Source organism: Emydura macquarii, unplaced genomic scaffold (genome assembly GCF_026122565.2).
Source record: "Emydura macquarii macquarii isolate MOO-44397 ecotype Brisbane River unplaced genomic scaffold, CSIRO-AGI_Emac_v2 contig_1253, whole genome shotgun sequence".
NCBI classification, from domain to species: Eukaryota; Metazoa; Chordata; order Testudines; family Chelidae; genus Emydura; species Emydura macquarii.
The window spans coordinates 8,822,756-8,844,982 of record NW_027131390.1 but is presented as its reverse complement, the minus strand read 5'-3'; the positions used below and the strand labels follow the sequence as shown (position 1 = coordinate 8,844,982).

At 39.5% G+C, this 22,227-nt stretch overlaps 2 protein-coding genes across 5 annotated transcripts in view; both read right to left on the bottom strand.

Annotated features, from left to right (window-relative positions):
- Positions 1–2,618: 2,618 nt before the first annotated feature.
- Positions 2,619–15,817, bottom strand: FMR1NB (FMR1 neighbor). Its single transcript, XM_067549673.1, has 7 exons — positions 15,767–15,817; positions 14,612–14,689; positions 12,513–12,626; positions 9,922–10,062; positions 7,656–7,752; positions 3,509–3,651; positions 2,619–2,677 (listed from the first exon to the last, which is right to left on the bottom strand). Exons 2-7 carry the CDS (start codon positions 14,685–14,687, stop codon positions 2,619–2,621), a joined length of 630 nt encoding a protein of 209 aa, XP_067405774.1. The 5' UTR covers positions 14,688–14,689; positions 15,767–15,817.
- A 3,012-nt stretch (positions 15,818–18,829) lies between these two features.
- FMR1 (fragile X messenger ribonucleoprotein 1) overlaps positions 18,830–22,227 on the bottom strand; it is a 48,845-nt gene continuing 45,447 nt past the window's right edge. For 3 of the 4 annotated variants that reach the window (XM_067548097.1, XM_067548094.1, XM_067548095.1), the window contains one exon: positions 18,830–20,750. In XM_067548097.1, the coding sequence (XP_067404198.1) occupies positions 20,589–20,750 (162 nt within the window). In that variant the 3' untranslated portion in view covers positions 18,830–20,588. The remainder of the gene's footprint in view (positions 20,751–22,227) is intronic. The other variant, XM_067548096.1, reaches the window with a different exon arrangement.

Below are 22,227 nucleotides of genomic sequence, written 5' to 3'. Positions count from 1 at the left end.
TGTCCTGTAATGTAACATTCAAATGACAGTCCTGACTCTGAATAACAATAACACAGACACCATGACATTTTAGCTACCAATAGCAATTATCTAAAAACATTTAACATACCTGACAGCACAATATTGGGGCTGGATAACTATGATCTAATGTGGTCAAATTAATCTAAAACTTGTGATTCGCTTTTTGAGAATGTTTGTCTTCTCCATTTAGAAAGCCAGGGACCTTTTTAGAGCTAATTTGTAACAAAGTCTTAAACTACATGAAGGGGACAGAGAAACACTGTGTTTGTACAGCGCCTATCGCAATTGGGTGCAGGTCCGTGACTAAATGTGACTCCTCATGGTAGTAAGCGTTACACTGAGTAGGAAGTATTGTAGGATTGAGCCCTAAAAGAGGGGACACTTTGGAGGGCTATGCAATCTTAAAGTCTTTTAAAAATGTATTGCTAGTTACTAGGAGCTAGAACTCACCCATATTACAAAGCAAAGTTATGAACAAGAGAAAAAAATTCTTCTTCCAAACAAAGGCTTTGAGCTTGATGTCCCTTAAGCATGGCCAAGTCCCATGACTTTACTCTCATACATGAGATATTTGAGAGGAAGGAGATTTAAATATAAATTCCCTTGTAAATCTGCAGATATAATTTTACCTCCCATAAATTCACAAGATTAAAACATGAACTTTTAGAAAAGTTGCAAAGTGGACTCTGATAAAAGTAGAAGGTATTCAGCCAGTGCATGTCGGAAATGGTGAACCATCAACAAGCCAAAAATAAGTAGGCACCCCGCAACTCAAGAGGCTGTGAGAGCCTGACAAATCCAAGGGCCGTAGAACATATGAATGGCCATATTGACTCAGACTAATAGTCCCTCTAGCCCCGTATCTGTCTTCCAACAGTGGCTGGTGCCAGATGCTTCAGAGGGAATGAACAGAATAGGGCAATTATTGAGTAATCCATCTCCTGTCATCCAGTCCCAGCTTCTGACAGTCAGAGGTTTAGAGCTAAAACATAAAGAAGCAGGACTGACTTCTTTCTAAAGCTAGATAAAGAAGAAATAACAATGAAAATGACAGAGTGGATTAGAAGGAGTTGAAGAGACAAATTACATTTTTGCGGGGTGGAAATCAAAGAAGAATAGGGGATTTAGCCACACAACTCTTAATTTCAGTGGGAGTTGTGTAGCTAAATTCTCTAGTTGGCTTTGAAAATTCCAGCTCAGATATTTATGGACCCTCATGATGAGTGAAACGTTTGAAGCAATGAGGGAATACATTTACGTTGGCTGAAATGAGACAGCAGGAGCAATAGAGAATGTATGCAGACAATGTGCCATTCACAAGTTCTGCAGCATGTGACTCACGAATGTGACAACTCCACAAGTTGGAATGTCCATCTTTTCCTTGCACTTGCAGTCAATGCACTCTACACCAGCCTATAGTCAGGACAGGGAGAACATAAGCCCAACCGTACCACATTTCCATGCCTTGTAGTGTCTGCCAGTGGACTATATTTTTTGCTTACATTTGGTTTGGTTTGGTGCTGCCAGACATGGTTACTGCAGCTGTGCTGCCTGTTTACTGCTAAATAAAGTTGTTTAATCAGTGTCTCTCTCTTTGTCAAGATGTTATGTGATACTGAAAGCAGCCATACTGCCAATGATATGTAAACCAAAGGAATTTATTACACTTCAAATAAAAATCATGATGCACCAAATGAAAGCTAACTTTCTCCAAAGCATGGTTCTCTATCCCATAATCATCACCAGCCACCAGGGTATATTTGATCTGTCACATGCATATCTCTGCAGTGACAGTGACCCTAAGTTCATGTACAATGAAATTCTTCTTCATCTTAGTCAAAATGCATTTTACCATACATCATAATGCCTGAAAATAACATCTAGAACCAGCAATTACACCATATAGAAGTCAGCATAGATACAACAAAAGCTTGTTCCCACGATTGCACCTCTATATCTAACAACACCTGCACCTCAGGATACACACAGAGCTTAATTAATTAATTATGCTAATCAGAAACCCAGGCCTCATCAGCTAATTTGTCCTCCTAAATCTCCTGATTTCAGGGAAATTTTACATGCAGATTTTACACCTTCCAGTGCAGTCCAGTAAAGGATAATGCATTTAGCTGGCTGCAAAAGTGTAACCTGCTGGCATTATCATCACTGACCTACCATTTAATCAGGATGAGTTTAACTGGGATGTCACTCTGGCAACAAATTTAGTGAATGACAGCCACTGCTTTTTAATTTAACTGATCTCCTCCCTTAGTGGGGGCAGTTGCTTAATGAGAGCTTTTACTTGCCTTGCTCAGAGTTATCACAGTTAAGAGGACTCTACAAAATGATTAATGGAGGACTGGCTTTAACATTGAGTGAGGAACTGCCCCCAGTAGCTTACGCTTTCTTAGCCATGATGTTGCTCCTCCCAGGTGATATTTAAATGAACTGGAGGTGGAGAATGCGATAAAGATCTAAATTTATCAAATATTAAGAATTCCTGGTACAAATACTCAGCATCAGTTAACACAGGATGTTGACACTATACAAGTTTGATACCAAAAAAAACCACCTCGTCTTCATTTTCTGACATACGCTCAGGTTACACTGGCATCCTTGTCTTGCCCATGCTGTTCCAGAGCTGCTGGCATTTTCTCTATAAAGGAAAAAGAAATATCAAACACAGAGTAAAGGCAGATTTAGGGAAGTGTTTAAAATCCCCTTTGCTCTAAGCTACCTGCTCTTGCTTTTAGTGAGTGGTGGCCCTGTTCATGCCCTTCTTAAATGTTACTTCTTATGGGCCAGATGAGAGTGTCCTCACACAGGGGGAGCAGCACTTTACTCCACCATCAGTCCTGCTCATTTCAATGAGGCTACTTGTGAAGTAGAGTGCTCCTCAGTGCAAGACAGGGTGGTAAAATCTGACCCTATGCGATCATGCAAAGACCCCAGAGCTAAATCCTGCCTAGCCTCCTCTATACTCCTCTATACAGGAGAGGATTTCTCAGGCCTTGGCAATGGAGCCTCATGTCCTGTGAGCAGCTAAACCTGACTCCTCGATTGGTTCCTCCATGCACCTAACACCATAGAGTTTTTGCAGAGGAGGGGCTGACTGGGAGGAGGAGTGGGGGCAGGACCAGTGGCTCTACTAGTACAAAGATCCACCTGAAAAAGCAGTGGGGGCTAATGCAGACTCAGGACTGTGGTATTGGACATGGTGAGTCTTCAGTGTCATTTTTCATCCTAGGGAAGATGAGAGGATTTTTTCCTTCTGACAATGCAGATCCTTAGCTTCTCCCATGCCAAAAAATTGGGGTGCTACCTGATAAACTGGGCCTGTTAGCATAATTTATTGGTCTAGAGGCCAGCTGCTAGTGTTTATTACTATACAGGTATAAAATAGGTACTAAGGCAACAATACTAACTGAAACAGCGAGCTAATACTCTAACAATTAACAGTTGATTAACTTTTAAATCAAATTGGTACCTTTCTTCTTGCAGTTGTGGTCCTTAGCATCTTCCCTAAATACATCCAGTGAAGAGCCACCAGTGTTTTCACTTTTATTCGTTTGCTTCTGTACAATTTGCTCTACTTCTTTGTTTGCTCTTAGTAAAGGATTGGCACATGGACTGCAACACATTAAAACTGCAACTGAAATTGGGTGCTATCCACAGGAGGAAAGCTATCACAAAGACCTATGGTGAAATCCTGACTAGCAAAACTCTCATTGACTTGAGCAGGGCCAGGATTTCAGCCTTAGAACTTCAAGACGTTTCAGGCAAGGAAAAGCACCTGGACAAAGTGTTTGCCATCTCTGAGGTTTTCTGTCCATGGGCTTCTCTGCTTTTTCACCGTATATTCCAATCCCCCTTCCTAGTCTTCTCTAAGATCCATTTCCATCAACTACTTTAGGTATCATATTATCTTTGAACTAGAGATGGTCACATTTTATTTCGCATAATTTTGAACCAGTTGGACCAATATGAGTTCAGGAGTTTCACTCAAAAGTTATAGGCTTCATATTTTACTAAGCAGAGACTGAACAATGGAAGCAAAGAGGAAGAAAGAGAAAAAAATCTAATGAAAATGTAGATACTGCAAATACCTCTGCTATCCCAATGCTGAGCATCTCCTGAGTAGACAACCAATCATTTCTAACTATGTCCAAGTGTATGGTGGTTTGGAGATATGGCAGGAACTAGGAAGACAACCAGCAAATTAGTGACCTGAGCTAGAACTGGACCAGAGGTGAAGGTTAGTGTACAAAGAAAGAAATCCCACCCCTTTTTTCTGCCTGTAGATGTGAAGGTCCCTAGATGCAGAACTGGTGCTATGCAAAATAGCCTAATTTGTGTCTGCTGCACTGGATCCATGACCCCTGCATGATGAGCTTAGTTTTGCAGGGGCTCTCTACATACTCTTTTACTGGGAGGTTTGAGGTGGGCCTAGGAGAAGCATGGTGTTTCTGATGAATCCACTGCCTAGTGCTCCAAGAGCTTTGCCAGCAGTAACAGAAGCCAGTTTTTTGTAGCTCAAGAACATAATTATAACTTCCACCCCACCAGCTACATTACAAACAGTGTGAATGTTGCCTGCAGGATTCCACTGACAACCAGGGCCATATTATCCATTAGGCACAATAAGCACAGTGCCTAGGGCCTCCGAAACTTTCAGGGCCTACGAAAAAAAATTTTATATATAGTTTTTTATTTTTATTTAAAAAACTATTTATTAATAGCTTAAAATCAAATTAGTTATTTCGCTCAGGGGGCCTATGAAGGCAAGTGTGCCTACGGCCTACGAAGGTTTTAAAACGGCCCTGCTGACAGCTGTTCTGCCATGTCTCTGGGATGCTGATGAAGCCATCAGAAATTCCTCCCAGGTACCAGGGTTTGGCCCATAAGGAGAACATTTGTCAAGGCCCTCTCCTCTATCAGCAGCCTTCTTAAACTAGCAAACTCTATCAAAGTTACTGTGTTATAGGTTTGCTTCTTTCCTAGAATTCCAATATATGACGCTGGAAATTAAAACCATTTAGCATCTGGTTAATCACCGCATTACAAAAACCCTCTTAGCAAAAGAGCAATATTCCTAGCTAAACTGTATAATGAAAAAGTACAAAAATGAGCATTGAAACATTAACGCGAGTTCTCTCAAAGCAAACAAACATTAATTCATTTTCAATTTTTTGAAGATAATTTCATGCTAATACTTTGCCTCCTGTTTTCAGAGTCACTGACAGCTCAGCGTGGCTATCTGCATTCCGAACATCAGCTGTTGAGCACAGTGTAAGTTGTAATGTGGCAATTTGCACAACAGGATTTGTCTAAATGTGGAACTCCACAGCAAATAGCCATCTGGCGAGCCAGAGCATTAGCGGAGAGTGTGTGCATGTTTGTGTGCATGCAGTGTGTGTCTTTACACATACCCACACAGCCTACTGGTATCTTTTTGGTGCGGCAAATTTCACACTAGGAAAACACTCTTTATAAGAAAAAAATGGCAGTTCTGTCACCTTAACTGAGCTAGTAGTATTATATGAAGTGTTATCCATTCAATATGAATGTCCAGTTTAGGAGAATAAACCGGAATTATGCTAATACATTCCCTCTGAGTTTAACTACTTCAGTATTGCATAGCTTACACTTACCCCATTACCATAACAGCATATATATTCTGAATCACACCATAATATCAATACTGTAAACCGTTCACATAACACTCACTTCATGTTTCATACACATCAACAAAACATCTCACATTAGCAGCATTAGAGATATTCTTCATTCACTTGCTCCCCACAATATGCTCCTAGCCCTTCTCACTCTGCCTCACTTCCCTCACGTCTAACTGCTTTATTTTAGCTTTCCCTTCAATCCTGAAACTTATTATATCATTTCAGATTCATTCTTCCATGTTGTGCATTTCTATTCCTCCCCCGCCTTTCAAATCACTCTCTCTTTTGTTTTATCTCTTTCATGTGACTCCTGATCCACATCTGCATGTCACTGCCTGTGCAGTAGCCATTTTTCTACCCTAACTAACTTCACCATTTTGCAGAAATGTCCTTTAAGATCAGGGTGAAAGAAAAGGTTCTGCCTTCCTTCTACCAGTGACTGGAGAGAGAGGGCAAACGTGAGGCTGTTTTCTTAGTTCCTTCCACTTACCCTTATATTATAAAGAGAGATCAAGTGCTCTTACCACGGGGAGAGTATTTTTCTCCATCTTTGACTGCTGTTCTGAATTTTCTCTGGATCTAAGATACCTGCCATGTTGGACCACCACAGAGACACTGGCCCATGTTGGGCTGGGCAAGTACTGAGTGGGTGTAAGGGTTGGGTGGGCTGCCAGTGCTGCGATTCATGCCTTCACCCCAGCTGGTGCCAGACATGCAACGCTGCAGCGTCCTCTTGAAATAACCACGGCACTGCCAGACTAAAACCCAGATTGCCCAAGTTATTTAGGCACCTGACGCCACTGATTTCAATGGAAGTTAGAAGCCTACGTATCTTTGTGAATCTGGGCCTAAGCGGCCGTTTGGTTTGTTCTCATTTATGTTTGTCAGCTTTGTGTTCATGAACGGTGCTTGTTGGTGCCCCTTTACTCCTGGGTCAGGGAAGGATAACGGGGGCAAATTTATTTTAGTGGTTAAAACAATGGGGTTCTGGGCTGCGCGAGGTGGGTTGCCTGCCACTGCCTCCCCATGGCACTCTCAGCCCTGCCTATGTCCCAGAAGCGCCCCCATTGCTGTGCGCGCGCTTCTGCCGGGCGAGGCCGGCAGGCAGTGGTACAAGGGGCAGGCTCTGGGTAGCGGAAGTGTCTGGAGTCAGCAGGGAGGGGCCGGATGGAGCTGCAGGAGGGGGCAGGGCTGGGAGAGGAAGGGCAGTTGATGGAACCGAGTAGGGGCTGGAGAGCTGAGAACGCAAGGGCCCGGGGTGGGGCTGGGGAAGGCAAAGGGGAAAGCAGGGGCTGGAGTAGCTCCTGCTCCTCAGCCTGCTCCTAGCAAGCAATAGTAGTTTATACGTATATATAAAATGCCCTGGGTAGGCCAACTTAGTAAAACGTTTGGGACCCACTGGGTTAAAAGCTACATCCATATAAAAGTGGGAGGAAGGACTGATTCGCTGAAATGAAGGGGCAGGCGTGGTGCCCACTCAAAGTCGGTCTCCAACCTCTCAACAAATCTGATAAGGTTAGGAGTCAGTTCTGCTCAGAACTTAGCTTAGACCATGATCCAGACCCCGACCCTGCACTGAGATCCATGCAGGCAGACCACTGTGCCTCCTCAGAGCCCCCTTGAAGTAAATGGGTTTCTGCACTGGCGCATGGATCTCCCCAAGCAAAGCCAGTTGCAGGGTTAGACTGTAAGGCTACAAAACTGGGTCTTTGGAAGGGGTGACCGTGTCCATAGATATTACCTGGAATTCATTACCTGAACTTTTCCCAAGTCAAATTATTTTTGACTTTTTATGGAGGTTTTAAAATAAAAGCATTCTTTGTGGATGTCTCCACAATAGACTTTTGACTGCTTTCTGCCCTCTTTCCCCTTAATGGTTTTAAACAAGCCCAGACTTCCAAGCTACCGCGGTACTGTGATATGTATCTAGTTCAGTGTCACACAATATTTTCTTACCTCTTCTGTAAATATGTACAGCAGAAAAGTGGCAGACACCCCATAATAATCATCCCTCCTATTCCAAGTCCAAACAGTCGCAGCATCAGCTGAAGTCCTGTTCGTTCAATAGAAGTATGTATTAATTATGTGAGATCGAGAGAGCTAGATTCAAGCATACTTGATTGATGCAATAGAGAGAAAACATCTAAGAAAGCCAGATGTGTTTAAGTAGTCCTGTTCTATGAACAAAACAAGCAGATGTTAGAAATGAATCCAGATTTAAAAGATCAAATCTGGAATCTGATCTCAATCCAAACCTCACAGATACTTGATAGGTTCAGATGGAAGCCTCCATTTTTTAGAAGTAACTTGCGATTGTGTGTGCCCAGAGCCTGAAAATGAGGCTCCTTTAAAGGTATCTCAAGTTGAGCACCCAAAAATTAAGACACATAAAATCACCAGTCAGTCATGAAAATTTAGGCTGCGGTTCCAGTTCATAGCCACCTTTGCTTGAAAATATCTTTCACTGCTGCAGTATTGAGGTCCGTAGCTTTTGCAACATTTTCTTAAGGCTCGAGCCTGTTCCTATTAAAGTCAATGGCAAAACTCCCAAGATCAAGCCCTTGACTCCTCTATAGAAATGTGAGTGCTCTGAGTTTAATGTCTGCTCGGTGTTTATATTTTGTCAACAGATGGTTATGATGTACATCTTGGACTATTCACAGAGCTACTGAATCTACAAACAGATAACTAGGTAAAATATTAGGCCCTTGATGTTTACTTCCAAACAATAAAAGCTTAAGTTAAAGGAGGAATCAAGCAGTTGCAGCTGAATAAGCATATTTAATTTTAACGTTCACTTGAGTGCGTGTCCTAAACTGAGCTGGAGAGCTGTAATTCACTGTATATCTTTTCTCTCCACTATAGCGAATCATCTTTTTACATGTAATATAGCCAAATCGTAGAATGAATATTATTAAAGACTTTATGACTGTGTCACACTTCTTAGTAATGGGCAGATTCTGATAGCCTGACTCACGCTCAGTAGTACCTTACTCTATGAGTAGTTCCCCCCGGAAACCTGTGGAAGCATTCCTGGAATAAGGTGCTACTAAACTGGACTAAAGGTATCAGAATTTGATCTTTGGTTTGCTGTTTCCATTATTGTGTGCTCAAATAAATGGAAATTGAACAGTAAATATGTTAGCTTATGAACATTTCTTTGGGGTTTCATGGAAATATGAGGCCAGATCTTCCGCTCATGTAAATCAGTGTAGCGGTATTCAAGTCAATGGGGATATGCTAGTTTACATGAGATAAAGAGTTAGGCCAGTTTTCCATTCAGACCCACCTCAACTAGAAATTATCTTTCACTGTAATACTGATGTCTAAATTTTGCAGAGTTTTCTTAGAGCTTGATCCTATTCCCACTGAAGTCGATGGCAAATGTCCCAGAACCACTCTACTCTAGTATCTTGTCTTTGACAGTGCTCTGGATATAAAACCATCTCCATAAAAATGTCCAATCGTCTCTGAAGAAATAAGAGTATCCAATTTCCAGTAACTTTCATGTATAAGCAAAAATGAGATTGATGAAGACGAAAAGTAACAACAATTGATTTCAATAGGAGTTATGTACCTAATACCTTTGAGGCTCAGAGCCCTGGAGTCTTTCACTCTCAGGCCTGTTTTCCAATCTTTTCATCATTCTTGTGGCTTTTCTGTGAATCCTCTCCTTTTTTTCAACATCCTCCTTGAATTGTGGACACCAGAACTGGACACAATATTCCAGTAGTGGCCACACCAGTGACAAATACAGAGGGGCAATATAACCTCTCTACTCCTTCTCAATATTCCTCTGTTTATATAGAGTTAAGTGTTGATACATTAACTCTTTTGGCCACAGTGTCGTACTAAGAGCTCATATTCAGCTGATTATCCACCATGAACCCCCCATCTTTTTCAGAGTCACTGCTTCCCCCATCCTGCAAATATGGCCTGCATTTTTTGTTCTTAGATATATGATCTTACATTTGGTTATATTGAAACACACATTATTTCCTTGAGCTCAGCTTATGAAGCAAACCAGATAATTTTGTATCAGTGATCTGACCTCTCTATTACATAATATGCAACCATGATGACAATGAGCTATAAGCTTACCTGTCAGAGTGGCACACTGTAAAGTTAAGGGAATAAACAGAACAGAAGAACACAGAATCTGAGCAGATGATGCATTTGGCTAAGAGAATTCTGCAACAATTTACTGAACATGCTTACTTACTGTCTTTGAGTGGGGTATAGCACTTCAGTTCACTGCTTTTTTTTGAAGAGTGACAACATCTATTTTTCAGACAAGTGGTCTTGTTAATACTCTCTCCTGCGTGGCAAACAACTACTCTTTGATCTTCTTTGGGACGACATGCTTTCAAAAATTAAATAAAGCATGATGTTTCAGTTCTAAGAAAAATGCTCAATCAAATAATTACATACTAATGATCATTTTAGTTATTTAATAATGATATATTTCTATATATTTAACAATGTGATGATAATTATATATGTTCAGTATGTTTTGATGGGTACACATCCAAGGGAATGGTATAACTGATTTCCATAAATGATGAATTTTTGGATATGGAACAATCTCTCCATATTAGATTGTAAGCTCCTTGGGGGCAGGGACCATCTCTTTGTTCTGTGTTTGTACAGCACCTAGCACAATGGGGTATCGGTCCATGATTAGGATTCTTAGGCATTGTGGTAATAACAATAAATAATAAAAATAGTAACTAAAGCTTAAGGCAAGCTTAGATCATATAACTTAAGACACCTTGAAAGGGCTCTTGATGTTTCAGGGACAGAAACATTAATATTATATTTAAGAAAAGTATAATCTAAATAGCACAGTGTTGTGGTTTTCTAATTTTTAAAGTTTTGAAGAACAACTAGAAATGGAGATTTAGCTTTCTGACTGGAGATCTTCTCATAAAGAAAAAGCAACACAAAAACCCTATTCAGTTTTAATTCCAGCTTATGGTTTTCTGAAAGACCCACCACACTTTATGTTGCATCTACCTCTCTCTCAGGATTTAATTGTATGCACTTCCTGGGAAGTCATTTTCAGCTGGCAGGGACAAAAACCTAAGAAAATATCATCCAGATGGCTACAGTAAATTTGAAATATATTTAAAATTTGCTATTTAATAATGAATTTATTCCAAAATGCTGTGCAAAGCTCTAAATGTATAAAATATTTATGAATAATGGGATGTCTCCAACATTTTATCTGCAGTTTACTTGTCTGTAAAACTGGTATTTGCAGTATTTAAGAAAGTAACTGTATTTCCCAAACAAAACATATATACTTTCACATAAAACAGTTAGATACAAATATAAACATTAGAAATTGCTAAAGAGGGAGTGGGGAGAATAGGGCATTCAACAGAACTATGTGCCTTCCCTTGGTTATATGATGCTTACACAGCAATTGTGGGAGATCATATAGAATCATAGAAGATTAGGGTTGGAAGGGAGCTCAAGAGATCATCTATTCCAACTTCCTGCTTAATGCAGGACCAACCCCAACTAAATCATCCCAGCCAGGGCTTTGTCAAGCTGGGCCTTAAGGATGGAGATTCCACCACCTCCCTAGGTAGCTCATTCCAGTGCTTCACCATCCTCCTAGTGAAAAAGTTTTTCCTAATACCCAAGCTAGATCTCCCCCACTACAACTTGAGATCATTGTTCCTTGTTCTGTCATCTGCCACCATTGAGAACAGCTTAGTTCCATCTTTCCTGGAATCCTCCTTTCAGGTAGTTGAAGGCTGCTATCAAATCTCCCTTTTCTTTTGCAGACTAAGCAAGCCCAGTATCCTCAATCTCTCCTCATAAATTGTGTGCTCCAGCTCCCTAATAATTTTCGTTGCCCTCCCCGGACTTTCTCCAATTTGTCCACATCCTTCCTGTCATGGGGGGCCCAAAATTGGACACAATACTCCAAATGTGGCCTCACCAGTGCTGAATAGAGGGGAATAATCACTTTCTTCAATCTGCTGGCAATGCTCCTACTAATGCAGCCCAATATGCTGTTAGCCTTCTTGGCAATAAGGGCACACAGTTGACTTATATCCAGCTTATATATAGATATAGATCCTGCTAAATTCATTTTTACTGCATCCTTGATCCTGTACCCATTGAAGTCCATGGTAAATGTCCAGTTTCGTTAAGTAATGCAGGATCAGGCACTTAAACTAGTTACTCAGTTATCATGTCTATGGGGCTAGATCGTCAGCTGGTATAAACAGGTGTAGCTCCAGTGACTTCCAGTGAGGTTATGTATATTGACACCAGCTGAGGATCTGCATACCTATAGTGTTACCCATAGCTGTTTCCCTTTTCCTTATTGCTCTCAGATCTCATTATGGAACTACTCTTTTCCTTGCACATCTGAAAGTCCTATATTGAAATCAAAGGAGCACTGGGTGAGTGAAGAATGCAGAATCAGATCTTTCAGAATCAAGTACATGTAGTCAACATCTATAGCAATAGTTATGGATACGTCAGATCACTATGTCCTTTCACACATGGCTCGGCAAGTATCCAGCATTATATGGCATGAATATAACACTGCAAACATGAATATAACATGTCATTTAGAATGAAGGACCTTATAGCAGGCAATAATCATGCAACAATGGAAGCAAATCTACGTTCCAAATGTGGACATAATGTCACATGGATATAATGCCACTTTTAACGGGACCTGCTAAATGACATTTAACAAGGTTTTACAGATTGGGTTGAATGTTTCAAATACATTGAATGCTGCAAAAAGGAGAGAGATAACACTCCAATGATCTCAGCAACACTTACTCACTGGATTGAAGAACTTTAACAGCGCTTCTGATATATCTTCTAATTTTGTTTTAGGTTTGTTGGGTGCCACTCCACTTCTTTTTAAAACATGCTGAATTGATGAAGCCAATCCTGAAAGTTCAGAACGATTAGTTCATTACTATCAAAATATCCATAATTAATTACATGCAGTGACATTTGCATAGTGATTATCTTTCATTTCAAAAGCATTTCTCGTCATTATGAATTGTGCCTATGGATAGCTAGCAGGGTTAAGTATAAATGTCTTTTTGGCCTGTATTCAATTATATTACTTCAATTTGCTTCATGAACCAAGATGAGCAAAGAACTATTGCTATGAAATTTAAATTAAAGAATCCTTTTAGCCAGAAATTGTCAAGGTCTAAAGCTTTACTGTTCATATACAAGCTGTATATTGCTTAAAACCTGCACCATGTAACTGTATTTCATAACAGCAGCCCTTCAAGGCCTCACCTGAGATCAGGATCCCACTGTAATAGGCACTATACCAACACACCATAAGGCCCAGGCTCTACCCCACAGAGTTCACACTTTGAATAGCCAAGACCGACAAAGGTAGGGGAAAGGAAGTAATATCACGATCCACATTTGACAAGCAGGGAAATGAAGCATGGAGAGTTTGGGTGACTTGCCAAAGTCACACATGAAATTTGTGGCAAAGATAGGAGTTGACTCTAGACTTACCTATGTCTCAGGGCAGTGCCTTAACCACAAGACAGTCCTCTCTCTCTTGGTACAGCAAAGATGATAATAGAAAATGAAGAAATTCATTACACAATAAAGCTGAGGCAATATCAGCAACAGATGGTTTAAAAGGAGAGGAGGTGAAACCTGAGAAACAAATGTGATGAATCACCAGGACTCATGAGTCCACACGAGGTTGAATTCCACCATCTCATGGCTGAGATATTAGCGGCAGATATTGCTGAAATGTTGGCAGGCTAGCAGTCATCTTACTTCTTAATGAAATCTGTGGACATTACTTGGAAATACTGCGAAGTCACATGTTCCCCTCCAGAGGCTGGGCCACATAAGAGAAGATCTTACTATTGCTACCAGCTTATGGAGTTACTCCGTTAATCAAGTGACAGGGACAACTGCTTTTAGTGCTGATGGTCCTGGTCAAGCCCAGGTTTCCCCTTCATCTGGAGAGCAAGCCAGTCCTGTGAGCAGTACCAATGCTTCCCCCACACACAACTGAAGGAACATGCACATGGTTCCATACTAGGAACCGAGGGGGCTGCTAAGCTGGAATTACCCCACACACAAGCACAGCTTGTACTATGGGGATTCTGAATGTGCGTACATGTGGCTGGGTGTAAACGCTTCCTAGACTATTAGGAGTTGAAGGTCATTAAAAAGTAATTTATCCTCATGTTAGAGCAGCGGGATCTCCCAGATGCCTCTGAACCCTTTCAATATCACTCCTGAAAAATAGTCTCAGCAGAGCAACCAGTCGCTCTTCCTCTTTCCGTGGGCCAAGTGTGCTGCCGTTGTGGTGTGGCATCAAAGGGTCAAATGTGATCTTGGATCCCTTGTACATGTTGTTCTGTTATGCATGTTTGACACTACAGGGTCTGCTTCTATTCATACCACTTATTGCCTGATAACTTGCCTAGTCAAAAGTCCCCTTAACCCTTCTGTGCTACTGTACAAGGCCCAAATATCACTCAACGGGCTTTGTGGCTCTCCTGATTTCACCCTTGGACAGGTTGAGTCATATTGTAAAATGGGAACCCTATAATTGTTTCTTTAAGGTGGAAAAATCTATAAATAAGGTTAAAAAAAAAAAAGAGTGAGATTCAATACCAGGTAGAAGACAACAGACAGTGGTTTTCCATCTAAAGTCTGGACAGACAGGCAAAAGAAATGGGTTACAATTTGGGGAGAGAAATACTTAATTTTTTAAAATAAATCAATCTGCAGCATCCTGCACAATTTGAAACCCTGGAATTTCAGTAGCACTTGGTGTTTTGCAGGCAAAAATAACGTCGCTGAGCTGATACTTTACCAATATTATGTACCAAATTTACTTGCTACTTCTATTAAAATACTTTCCTCTTTGCAATACTCACTTGGACTGATGCTAGAAGACAACAGCAAAATCACATAGTTCCCCAAAAACTGAGTGCCAGTCGCCATCTGCATCATTACTGCAATAAATCAGAGTTATAGGTGCATTTAGATAACCATACCTAAAGAGCCTTTCTGGATTTTTCCTTTTGTTAAGTTTGTAAAAATACAGCACAAGGAGTTGGACAGAGAGCGGCAATAGAAGGAACTGTATCTTCTTCCATTAAAAAAACAGAAACAAAACAAACCACATCCAAAACCAGGTGGTCAGAGGTTTTCAAAAGCAACTAGTGATCTTGGGTGTCTGAAATTTTGGGTGCTCAATGAGAGACACATTAAAAGAGAACTGATTTTCAGAGGGAGGGCGCTCAGCACTTTTTGGAAAACAGGCCCCCTTTTATGGTGTCTTTTGTTGGAAGACTAAAACTGAGACACCTCCAATCTCTAGTCATTTTTTAAAATCTTGGCCAAGAGTTTTGGTCCAGGTTTGGAGGCCAGAGTTAGGATCAAGATGGAAAAACCTAAAGTCTTTAGGTCTTGAGATTCTATTCATAGCCATAGCTAAGTTCTTCATCCTTTCAGGCTTGGTAAATGCAGATCCAAATGTAGGCCAAACCAACAGTCAAAATGCTGAGATATTTTATGAGTAGGCAGGATAAACAGGGCCCAGATAGACAGTGGTTTTGAAACCCAGGAGCTACAGTTACAGACCAGTACCCTATAGTGCTGTACAAACTTATAGAAGTAAGATGGCATTTTATCCAGATAGTCCCCGTTAAAATGGTTTCTTCTGAGAAAGCAAGGAAGTCCAGCGAGAAGTGCTCTGCTGCTAACGGAGGAGGAGAACACCTGTTCAGTGGGATGGAGTTGTAACACTATAGAAATACTTAAAAAATACGTTGGTGGCCATTTTTTGGAAGCTCAGTAAAAAGGTCCCCCAAGATGTGTGTGTGAATTCCTTACTTGAGGAAGGCCTCAAAGGTGAATTGAGTGTTGTAACATATTCCTGAAAATATAACAGAAACTGCAGGACAGATGGGAAGGAATGAAAAGCATTTCCTGGGATTGGGGTCAGAGAACAGAAACAAAGAGCAAGAAGTCAGTGGAGGAAGAGTCCTGATTTCCCTTTTATAGACAGATCTCTGCTCCCTATCTACCTTCTCCGCAGTCATTATAGCAGAGACATGCAGCTGTATGAGCTTGTCTCAGCCAAGGAGTCCTTGGGCAGGTATAATCTCTGCAATGTCCATGACAATGGGAACCTCTGTTAACAATGGATAGGTCATAATAGAGAATGCACTGGTGATATCAGTGCCCCAGAGTGTTTTGTCAGAGATCTGGGGGGGAGGGGGGAGGAAGGAAGAGAAGTCAGATGTGGGATAGGGAACCTTCTTCTCCAGGAAGCCAGTACCAGCTAAAGCAGAAATTAAGTTATGGCCTTCTAATAACTTAAGACTGATTCTGGCCCTCCCTTTCCCTGTGCTAGACTTAGAGGCACAGGCCTCTCCGCCCTCCCCAGTCCTAACATGGGAATCAGAAAGACAGTCTGATATAGCTTCAACTTCATTGTAAAGAGACTATATCTGAGTGCTCCCAAACAATCCCATGTATCAGAGGGGAGCAGAAGGATGATGTTAGAGATGAATGGGTTGTACTAAAACTCAAATCCTTCTCCATTTTCTGAAGCAGTTTCACTAAAATTTATAGTTACTTACCATAACAACTGTGGTTCTCTGTGCCGATTTCCTGCATGGATCCATACTGTCTGTGACACACACATCTTGGGTGCATGAGTTTGGAACTTAAAGCAGTGGTTGTTGTAGCCTGATCTATCTGTTGTGTGTTAATTATATTGATTACTTGAAAATCCCCAATTAACAAATTAGACTTCTGAGGTTCGATAGGTCCTAGTCCCTAGGGCAGGCACAGTCTTATTAGAATTACTGTTTAGTAGGGAATCCTAATGTGCATTTATGCACCATTCACACTGAGGGAAAAGCTTTTGAATTTGAAATAATTTTATTAATGCAGTTAGTACAGTAGAACCTCAGAGTTATGAACACCTCGAGAATGGAGGTAACTCTGAAATGTTCATAACTCTGAACAAAACGTTATGGTGGTTCTTTCAAAAGTTTTCACCTGAACGTTGACTTAATACAGCTTTGAAACTTCACTATGCAGAAGAAAAATGCGGGCCCCCCCCCCTTTTTTTTTGGTAGTTTACATATAACACTGAACTGTACTTTATTTGCATTTATTTTTTATGGTCTCTGCTGCTGGCAGGCAAATCTTGGGTGTCAATCTCTGCCTGGGTCAGCTGTACACAGAGATAGGACACTTTGCTCCATCCAGGACAGAAGAATCATTATGTTTCAACTGATGGATGCTGTGCTCTTTCTGGCACCCAGTCCCTTATCACTGTTTGCCTTTCAATTCTCTGTACAAAACCCTAATCGGAAATTTTATCTTGGAAAAGAGAAGTGAATTTCCTTCTTCCCTAAAGTCAATATTATTGCTATCGTGATCCTGTACAGATGCTCTATGGGCACATGCAAGATCAAAAATTAATGATCAAAGTTGGGAAAATTAAAAAGGCTACCATTCATCCAGCTGCAAAGCATGAGACCTCTGAGGCTGGTAAACTGGGTATGCTTTGAAGACAAGCTTCATTTAGGAACTTATTTAGATGTTTCTGCTAGTTTCTGATTCTCAGAAGTTAGAAATAAGATTGGGATCAGATTGAAATGCTCTGATCTGAAGTAGATGATGGATGATTTAATTCATGTTGCAGCCTTTCCATGTTAAGCTGGGACTGGGACAAAGCTGTTCCTGAAATTCTTGCACAGCTCCAGAGGTACTCTCTCTGGACTATGTCCATGGACTTCATTTGATCAAAGCTACAGCCAGCCTGACACCAACCACAAGTTAACTCCAGCTCTGAGGCAACAGAGTGCAGCTACTGATTCCGTGTGCTAGCACCACATATAAAGACGTATTTTTTGTTGTTGCTCTTCTGAAGAGCAACATGTGCCAGCTCACCTCCATTCCTTTCTATAAAGTCTGGCAGGCGTCAGGACTATAAGTTGACTTTTCTGATGACTGAATGACCTCAGCTTTCCGTAAAGCTTCCCATAGTATCACTAAAATAGCTGGATTGATTTGCCAGAGCACTAGATCCCAAGAATCAAAGCCCCATATACTTACATGAATCAGAATTGAATCCCACTGCCCCCTCCCCCTTTCTCTTTAAGCCATGTGATCTTTTTTAGATGAGCAGAACAGTGTTCGTTTTATTATTCATTTGTTTTTCCTCTTTGGGAGTTTTCCCCTGTAATACTGCTGAATTGGAAGAAGGGGGAAGAAGAGAAATTTACTGTTTTACTAGGTTTAGTAAGAGCAATACATAGAAATCTATCTCCCTTGATGGGCTATACACTAACTCAGATAACTCTAACCTCCCTCCCAATAAAAAACAGCTGGAGAGAGAAGAAAGGAAAGGTGATTTTCTCCTTATTTTTGAAGGTATGTTTGTTATTTTAAGAGGTTTGTGTTTAAGCCTATTGAGTTTAAATCTTTGGCATAATTCACAAATACCTTTCACTGTTTAAAAAAAACTTTATTTTTTTAAAATAATTTTAATTCATTAGACCATACTTTATAAGTTACCAGTAGGATCTGAACCCAAGCATCAGACATGTTGCACTTTCAAGCTTTGTAACAATGCATGATTTTTCAAAATAAAATTTACATTTAGATTTACAATTTGTGTTTTTGAAATTTACTAACACTTAAAAACATTGGTATTTGAATTGAAAGGGATACATGTTTAACTTTAGCACACAGAAATACTGTAAAATATGCCATTACCCCAAAATGCATTTGAAAATGGAATGTGATTAACCTATCAAATTGAAGTTTTAGTAATTAGTAATTCACATATAACCTAGTTAGCACCTTATTGAACTCAGCCTTTGAGTGTAAAAAATATAGTGCATATTGTAATAGCTTAACATGTATTGTACCATTTCACCAATGAGGTTCCATTTTTTTGTTAGCATTGTCTGCCAATTTTTGAAAACTGGTAATGTTTCAGAAGCTTTCTACAACATATGGAACAATGGCTACAGTTAAACTTTAACAGAGAAATATAGGCTCTCTCTACTTGTTATAAGTTGACTGTTTTTAAAAGCAATCATTTATAAGGATTGCATCAACATCAATTAGCAGAGGAAGATCAAACTTTATTGAAACTGCTTGCATACAAAATATATTGCACTATAACCAAACAAATGTCAACATAAAATCCAATCTGTTGTAGCTAATATGTACAGAGAATATTGCCCAAGAGCAGTTACATTACAAGGTCAGTCTACCTTGGTTAATTATCTACAGTATTTTAAACCAAACAGTTTACAGATGATGTGTGCAAGGTACCAATTTCTGTTTTCAAATACTATACATTCCCAAAATAAATAACTAGAAATTAACAATAATGTTTGGCAATACTTTTTAAGACATTTTATTATTTGTTAAATCATGTGCAGTTTTTTGCCATTTTTATATGCGTACTTGTATGCAAGGAAAAACAGTGGAATGAAAAAAGCAAAGAAACAAAACTCACAAAATACATCAGAGGCAAGGTCATGTTTGTACAGTTCTGTACATAATCAGTGGCACTCCTACTGGAGTAATTTTAATAAAAATAAAAGATTAAAATGAAGGTCCTCACACAGTTTTACCCAATAAATTTAATTCATGATCAGAAATAAAAAGAAAAAACTTGCATTTAATCCCCCCCTTATGTACTTTACATCAAGTTCCCTAACTCCTTCCAAACTTGCTTGAGAATCAGACCTTATACCTCAAAAAATTATTAATTTGCCCTGCCTCCGATGTTAATTAGCTATACTACGCCCTGCACTTAACAGGGTATCACATGTGGGAATGTTCTTATCTCCCTTGAGATAAGCTCCAAATTCAAATTTTAAACAATTTCAAAACATTTGGGAGAATGAAGAAAGGTTATCATTTTTAATTGGTCATCTGGCCAAAAAGCAGGCACACATTACTAGATTGTGAACAAGTTACATTTGTTCCCTCAGTAACAATGAATTTTTAGTTTCCCAGAAATGGAAAGATTTTTTAAACTTCTTGTACTGTCTACAAAAAAATTACACCTTTGTCTCAATAACACTATTTGCCAAATCTTCAGTGCAAAAGAAATTTCCTATTCTTATAACTGCCTAACCTGATGCTTATGTAAGGAAAAAATTATGGAAAGCATGCATTCTTCTATAAAGTACTAATGTCTGACAAGGTTTGCTACATATATTTTACATTTAGTGTTTCCAACTCATCTTCCCTGATTTCTGCATCCAAATATAATATTCCTACCTGCCAAGATATAAAAAAGGCACAGATCATACAACTTTTTTTGCTAATGAAAATGACAATTGTTACATCACACATATTTCAGGGTCCACTAAAATACTGAAAAAGTGGACCAAAACGTGAACTGACACAGGACATAAAAAAACATAGCATTTCATGAAGAACTCGTAAGTTAGATTGAAAACAGAAGCCCAATTTGATTACTGCAAACACTATTTATTCTGAAATTGAATTGAGCAGTGATTTTGACCCAACGCATTAAAATGGTACAACTGAACAAAAAGTATACCAATGCACAGCTCAGTATTTTTAAAACAAACAAAAAGAATCTTTCATCGTTTGAAGTGCAAGATGTACTTGAAAGCATTTTTCAGAAGTTCAGATATTTTTATGCAAATATTTGTATAACTTCTTATTCTGAAAACAACTGCATACTGCTGATGTTAAAAAAGGCTAACAGAACTTTTATGTTCATTTCATGCCCTGCGCCATTTTGCCTACTATTTGTCTTTGGCCTAACAAGTTTCTCTAATGTGGAATAAGAATCACAGAAACAGTATAGGAAATATGACTTTAGAATTATGCAGTTTAGGGTACTCCATTCACCAATGGTTGCTGACCATCCCCGCTGTCTGATTTCTCTTTCTTCTGATTACGATCTTTACCCGTGCGCAGCCGACTACCTTCATTGGAGGTATTCTGTAATGTTTTAGCGTGGACACTCCTTTCATTATTGCAGTCAATTCTGATCTGAAACAAGTTACAGTTATATAAAGCATACCCTTTAAATAAATATTCCTTAAGTTAACAGTTAAGAGGGGGCACAGTCAAATAGGTTAGGTGCCATCTTTAAGATTTTATTTAAATAGAAAGCTAGCTTTACAAAAAGTATGAAACAAAATGGCTTTATGATTTAAAAAAATATTTCCATGAACACATTTTTTAAAACATGTACATTTAATTAAGTGTTGGAAAGCCAAACACCACAATACACTATTAGTGCAGAAAAATCAAAAAGTAAAATTGGTCAGTTTGCTATAGTTTTTTTTCATGCAGAACTAAAATATATATACATATATCAAAGACTTTAAACTTGTTTCAGTTTTAATAAATCAAGATATTCTTAGTCATACAGTTAAAGCAGCATTTTTGAAAATCAACATTGCAAAGCTGTGATGCAACAATACTACCAATAACAAAATCCACTCTGCCATGCTTTGCCAAGAATGAATTTAAATCTATCGAAGAGTTGTGGCTTTCTATGTGGGTAAGAAGAATTTTATATTTTAAATGCAAGATTTTTAGCTTGATAATAGTATACCTTGAAGTCCATTTTGGCATAATATTTATTTGAAACATTACCAGCTATTTACTTCCTGATTAGCCAGTAAGTACTGAAGATTCATCAACATTCTGAAGCATTTCTTTTATTAAAGAGTATAATCTCATATGGCTCTCGGAAGAGTAAGAATTCCTGATATACTGATAAAATGGAGACTACTTACCTAGAGGTAACTAGAGGTTCTTCAAGATGTGTGGTCCCTATCTGTATTCCACACCTGGGTACACATTTGCACAGCATGCCTGAATCTGGACATTATCTAGCAAGTAATGTCTGTTGGTCCACACATGCTCACTTGTTCTCTTCATGTTCCAGACTGAGGAAATAAAAGGCAGTGTGGACTGGTGTCCTCTAGTTTTTTCTTCTTACTGCAAATCCAGTCATGATCCACAGCAGAGGAGATGGAGGAAGAATTACCTTCCATTTCTTTGAGTGCCAGTCCCTATGTGTATTCTACATGTGGAAGATTGTTAAGCAGTAGTCAAACAGGAAGGGAGTGCGGATGCAATTTGTAGAGAGATCTGCAACACTGCCATCTCCACAGCTGCATCTACAAGAGGTCTGGACCAATGTGTGATGTTTTGTAAAAGCATGGCTAAACCTCCCGGTAACTGCCCTATATATACAGTATCCAGTAGAGGTATGTTTTGAAGAGATGCTGCAGAAGTTGCCTATGCTCTAGTGGAATGGACTCTAAAGCCCTTCCGGGGAGGAATGTGAGATAATTTATAGCAAAGGATGAGGCAACTGGAAATCCACTGAGAGTCTCAGAGGATGATGCTTGTCCTCCTGATCACTCTGCTAAAGTGACAAATAGTCTAGATATCTTCCTAATTGTTTTCATTCTCTGCAGATAGAATGCCAAAGCCCACCGGATGGTGAGAG

Coding starts and splice junctions, on each gene's coding strand:
- FMR1NB (XM_067549673.1), bottom strand. CDS start 14,687: ATGATGCAGATGGCGACTGGCACTCAGTTTTTGGGGAACTATGTGATT. Junction 10,063..12,512: donor AAAGTTCTTCAATCCAGTGA/GTAAGTGTTGCT, acceptor AATTTTTGAAAG/CATGTCGTCCCAAAGAAGAT. Junction 3,652..7,655: donor TGTACATATTTACAGAAGAG/GTAAGAAAATAT, acceptor AATGTGTTGCAG/TCCATGTGCCAATCCTTTAC.